The sequence below is a fragment of the Mesoplodon bidens genome, assembly GCF_964165515.1.
Source record: "Mesoplodon bidens genome assembly, chromosome: 14".
Classification (NCBI taxonomy): Eukaryota; Metazoa; Chordata; class Mammalia; order Artiodactyla; family Ziphiidae; genus Mesoplodon; species Mesoplodon bidens.
The window spans coordinates 28,780,989-28,786,988 of NC_138170.1; the positions used below are offsets into that span (position 1 = coordinate 28,780,989).

The window sequence follows — 6,000 nt, forward strand, 5'->3', positions numbered from 1 at the left end:
AATAACACCAACCTGGAGATGAACACTCTGCACGTGAGCTTACAGGATTCCTCAGGGCACATTTGCCAAAGTCCAAAAACTTACAGGAATACGGATGGTCCAATGCAAGCTTCTGCCCTCCCCCCTCATATTCATTGAAGAATTTGTGTCCCAAGGATATCCCAGTCCGACCAGCTGGGATTAGAGAGGCAGTCACATGTCTACCAGGGGTGTCGGGGTATAGACTGCACATATAGCTGTCATTCTGGTTATGGCCATGGTCATGTGACCGACTGCCTGGGAAGAACTCTCCCATAGCAGGAACAATCAGACGGCCCTGCGTCCATCCCAGTGCACCCTTTTCTAGCCATATGTCCCAAGACGTGAGATTTGACCTTTCAGAGTCTGTTTCCACTTCTGTGAAATCGAGAGAATGCTACTTCACAGAGCTGTTGGGAGGATTAAAGCAAACACTAAGGTTTCCAGCCCAGTGCCTGCCTGGCGCACAGTAGGTGCACGATAGATGTTAGTGCTCTTCTTGCTAACATTTTAGCCTAATGAACCAATCTGGAAAGAGACCAGCATGCAGGAAGTAAAGAAACAGATTTTGGCCTGGGGAGAGGGACTGAGAAGGTTTGTGGGCTCAGGGAGTCACTAGAGGGATACTTTTTCCAAGAAAGATCCAGCCCGATGGTGAGGGTCACAGCCAGCCGTCAGGCAAGTGGACATATGTCTTGGCCTCAGAAGAGACTGCTCCGGGGGGTGCGGGGGGAGCAGCCAGAGGAGACAGGACCAGGGTCCCTTGGGGCCGAGGGGATGGCCACTCACTTCTCAGCACATTGTGCCCAGTCTGGTAGGACAGTAGATGAACCAACAGAGCTGGTGATAGGCCGGACCAGGCAAAAAAGATAGTGAAATGGATGTGTGCAGTGATTTGGATGTGTGCAGTGATTTCTTAGTACACGTACAATACATGTTAACCATAATAATAATTATAATAAATATATATATAAACATATATAATAATAGTAAAATAGTTAACATGTATTTAAGTGTCAGGCACTCTTCAAAGTGTATTATGTGGATCAACACATAAACTCTTCAGAACCATCCCTCCAAAGCAGGTACTATTATTAGCAACACTTTATAGATGAGGAAACTGAGACACAGAGGTTAAGTAACTTGCCCAAAGACACACAGCTGGAAAATGACAGTGCTGGGGTTCCAAATCCAAGGTCCCAGGCAGTCTGGGTCCACAGCCAACACTCTCAGCTACTGTCCTTCTTTCATTCTTGTTCCATGCTCTCATCCCACTGGAATGTGACCAAGGCTGCCAGCTATCTGCACTCCTGAGCCCCTCCACCCCACTGGATTGGCTAAGCTTGGGGCCTATGCTTACAGTGCCCCCCTTTCCAGAGGCCCCCAAGTGCCTGCCACACCCACTGCAGGCTGCCCATCTCAGTGCTCCATAATGCATGCCCCTAGCCTTAGCTTATCAGTCCCTGAACAGCCATCCCAGGCCTAACAGAGGCCTTGAGATGGTCTAGCACAAGAGTACTGCCCAGACGGAGCATCCTGGGCCCACTGGTGACCGGTCCTATGAGATGCAGAGAGGGTGATGCAGAGGGCCAGAGACCCCTCTGAGATAAGAAAGCATCCTCCAGACCAGAGAACGAGAGTGGGGATGTCAGGGCCTGAGGGAGAACGAGTGTGGGTGGCAGCAGGGACAATGTGTGAGATAAGGCAGGTGTGAGGGGGCCACGTACAGACAGAGACTGGGCTCTGGGGTGTGAGCCGGACCTGGGTCCACTCCTGCCCCTCCACCTTTTACTGCTTGTCTCTTAGAAATCAGAACTAAGACCAGAGGGAAATGGTAGAGCAGTTAAAGATGGGGTTCTGGAGCCAGATTGCGTGGGCCTGAATCCTGATTCCACTAATTACTAGTGTATGACTTAACCTCTTTTTGGTGTAGAATGGGGGTGATAATGGTTGCTACCATATATGGTTGATAGGAGGATTAAGCGTCTACATGGTACAAATTACAACTCGAACATGATAGAACTCATAGTAAGTGAGCTCTATTTAGAACAGTGCTTACACTTAGTAAGCACAGTATCTGTTAAATATATCTCACAGGATCGTTGTGGGGTTTTGAAGAAACGGCATCTGAAAATGGTACATTGTGCTTAATGAATGACCATTCTCTCTGCTTGCGATGAATACACTTTTCAAAATTGGAATCCTGCATCTCTGGGTCATTCGTCATACACTGCCCTCCCTGCAGCCTTGCACTCCCCCCGACTCTGACTCAGTCCATGCTGGGTACCCCACGCACAGCCCTCCCCTGTTCTGGCTCAGGCCCAGAGTGTCTCATGTGTGGGCAGTGCATGGTATGCTTTCCAAAGCACTTTCTTATTCATGAGCATGGACGTTGAGAACAACAGAGGGCGTGATGATGGGGGTGGGAGGGGAGCTTTGGTCACTGTGTGACCTTGGTCAGGCCCCTGCACTTCTCTGGGCTTATCTGCTCATCTGTAAAAGGGGATGATATCCCTGCCCACTGGCCTCACAAAGCTACTGTGAGCAGGAAATGAATTTATGCATGCGGGGAGGCACCTGTGAAATTATGAGATATTACAAATAGGTAGCCAAAGGAGGGGGTCTATGGGCCCTAAAACCAGCAGGTCTGGGAAAGCCAGATCCAGGCCAGCTGGTGCGGGAGGCCTTCCCAGAAGGGTGTTCTGCTCTGAGGAGTGTGTCCCTGAGACCAGAGCCTTCTGTGTAATCATTCACCAACCTGGCCCTGGTCGGGAGAAGGAGGGTGAGCAGGCCTGAATGCTGCAGGGAGGCCAAATTTGGACATGAGTGAAGAGCTCGGCCAACACGCAGGAGGTGGACTGTGGCCAGGGGTGGGGGAGGGAGGGCCTGCACTCCCCATGACGGCTTGGCAGTGACTGTGATGGCTGGGAGTGGGGGGGATCCAGAAGGCCCCCCACCGAAGCCTGGGGACCCTCCCGGTCAGCATAGACAGTGTACCTCGTTCATCGCCAGGGAAGGGGAAGCCCACCCAGAGGAGCCAGGCTGCAGGCAAAAGGGAGGACTGCAGACTGACAGCAGACAGACAAATGGGGGGAAGGGCTCAGTCAGGGCGAGGATGCAGGATGGGGCGATTGCTCCACAGGCGGCCCTGGGAGCAGAAATGACGACAGGAGAGGAGCCAAGCCACTAGGATTTCCTCTAGGTAAAGCACTTCTGGGGTGAGAAAGGGCTTCCCCTTTCATTATTCATTATTCATTCTTTCCTTTCTCTTACTAGGGTTCTGAGCTTGGTCTGGGTAGGGGCGCCATGAAGGCTGGTCAACTGTGTGGTCCCGCAGGGAGGTGTTGGGAGCTGGGGGTGTGGACAGAGAAGGTGGAGGAAAACCTGGTTCAGGCTGAGTGGACGCCAGAGGAGACAAGACCCCTGAGAACAGAGGCAGGGGCTCCAAGGTGACCTTTCTTGCATTTCATTGTGCACTGGACAGCTCCAGAGGGTGCTCAGCCCTCAGGGGGCCCTGTGCCAGGCAAGGGGTGCTGGGGCGGGCGTGGCTGCCTAAAGCACAGGGTTCCTGTTTTCCCTCTGGCAGCAATGTATCCTCCCTCCCCTCAGCCAAGGGGCTATTTACAGAGTGAATGGTGCTCCCTGGAGGTCTGCAGCCTCAGCCCAGGGCCCTCAGCCAGGCTGCTAGTCCGAGCCATGCAGATGAACCACTGGCCTGGCCTGCCCAGAGCCAAGGTTTCAGAGGAAGCGTGGAGGCCCCCGATTGGTGCCCTCGTTCTCCTCCTGGAAGCACCTTGATAAAGCTCATTGCTGAAGGCAACTGTGGGAAGCTGGTCAGAACAGGTCAAAGCAACGCGTTAGGAAAAGAGCACAGCTCGAGTGTCACCTCCCACTCCTGCTACCCGCTTCGGGGCACACTTCTTTCCAGGCCAAGGGCCCATTCAGCGATTCCTCCTCGAGAAACCCAAAATCTCACACACCCAGGAGACACACCCAGGAATGTGTCTGTGTGTGTGTGCACATTGCTATGGACACATGCCTGTGTTCTGTGAGTTTCTACTCCTTGGAACTTGCAGGTGTCGCATGCACTTCCGGTGTGCATGTGTCCAGGAGCACATGGGCACACGGGCGTCTGGGAACAGGTAGATCCAGGAGCTTGTGAAACTGAAAGGGAATTCCTGCTGGATGGCCAGGGACCAGCTGATGCTATGATTGCCGGAGGCCTGGGATGCAGCCAGATCTCCGGGGGAGAAAGGGAATGACAGGTAACAGAGGCTGAGAGTGAACCCACAGGGTGGGTGGGGAGGTGGGCTCCCACACTCCTGCCCTCTGGTCCTTCTCCCTCCGTATGGCTCCAAACACACACACCCAGCTGACCCCAGCTCTGGCTCCACCCAGAGGGGCGTCGCAGAGAAGCAGGCAGGGCACAGTCATCACCTCCTGGAGTAGTCCATTCATCACCATGAAAAGACCTTCCTGTGGGAGGTCTCAATCTGATAGGGGAGCAGGCTCCCCTGCTCAAGGTAGCCTCAATCTGGTGATGGAGGTACCATCCCCAACATGCTAAATTTCCCGCATCCTGTGCCCAAAGCAAGGGTAGGATCCCTGGACCGATGGGCGATGCCTCTGCCCCCAGTGGCCGCCTGCCTGCCGGCCCAGGCTGTAATAGAGAGCGAAGGCCGAGGAGAGACGCCAGGCCCGGGCCGGGGCGCGGGGAGGGGGTGGGGGGCGGGGGGCGGGAAGAGCTGGATTACAAATAGTCTGGGCACCAGTCTTCCGGGGAGAGGCGGGGTGCCCTGCAGTAAAACGCTTTGCAGCACACAACCCGGAAAGGCCTCTTTTAAGGGATCCTGAGAGTGCGAGGAAAGATGCTGGCCCCGTCTTCCAGGCCCCTATTAGCCCCAACCCGGGCTCAGCTTCCAGGCCTCTCAGCCACCTCTCCCTCTTGCCTCAATTTCCCTCTGAGTCGCCTGTCTCCGAGGGTGTGTGTTTTTGCAACACTCAAAGTCAATCTGGTCTGGGCGAGGAGTCTGGCCTCTCACGTCCCGGTGCTCTCCGGGATGGAGAGCCGCGGCGTCTCCTCTCCGACCCCATCCTCCCCTCCCGGGAGGGCTCGCGGGCCCCTCCTACCTGCAAACACCGCAGAGCAGTAGGCATCGCTGATGTCGGAGTCCGGGGTGCGGACGTTCTCGGCGTAGAGGATGAAGACCCTCAGCATGACTGGCGGGGAGTCAGGGCCCAGTGCGCCCAGGGCGCGGAGAGGGCTGGGGAAGGTCGGGGACGGTCGAGGCGCAGCTCGTGGGTTCCCTCACTGGAGAGAGCTGGCGGAGGGAGAACCGCTTGGATCACTGGCTCCCGGCTCAGAGCAGCGGCTCTTAAAGAGGAACAGGCCAGTCCCGGGCTGCTTCAGTGGGCTCCACTCGGTCCGCGCCCCGGCTGCGCTCAGCCCGCTTGTCAGCGGGTGCTCCGAGGAGAACAGGGGCTTCTGCTCACCTTCCACCCCCGCCGCCCTACCCGGGCTCGGCTAAGCTGTAATTCAATGCTCCGGCCGCAGACTCTCCCAATGACACGGCATTTTGCACCTGGCGGTGGAACAGCGGACTGGGCGGCGGCCGCGAGGGCTGAGGGCTGGACCAGGGCTCCGGGCGCCCAGCGCAGTTCCGATCTCGCTCCTGCATAGGAGAAAGGCTTGGTCCCTCCCCTGACCTTCCACCTCCGGCAGTGCGCGACGCCTAGCCCGTCGCCTCCTCCTGCCGCGGGGATTCCAGCACTCCCCCTCGGAGCCAGACGGCCGGACCGCCCCGGGGACGCGCTGGGGAGCAGGCGCGGGGCCGGCGCTTTCGCGAGAGAAGACCAGAGCTGAGGAATTTCATTGACTGGCAGCGCCGGCTGTCTTAAAAACTTTGTACCCCTCTTCTCTGGTTGTAAAAACAACACATGCCACTTTTAACACAAAATCATAAAAGAAAGAAATCACTGAGT

At 56.0% G+C, this 6,000-nt stretch overlaps 1 protein-coding gene across 10 annotated transcripts in view; it reads right to left on the bottom strand.

Moving 5' to 3' along the window:
- Positions 1–5,744, bottom strand: part of DYSF (dysferlin) — a 228,089-nt gene extending 222,345 nt beyond the window's left edge. For 8 of the 10 annotated variants that reach the window (XM_081254713.1, XM_081254719.1, XM_081254707.1 and 5 more), the window contains exon 1: positions 5,149–5,744. In XM_081254713.1, coding sequence (XP_081110839.1) covers positions 5,149–5,236 — 88 coding nt within the window. In that variant the 5' untranslated portion in view covers positions 5,237–5,744. The remainder of the gene's footprint in view (positions 1–5,148) is intronic. The other 2 variants (XM_081254720.1, XM_081254716.1) reach the window with 2 other exon arrangements.
- Between the last annotated feature and the right edge of the window lie 256 nt (positions 5,745–6,000).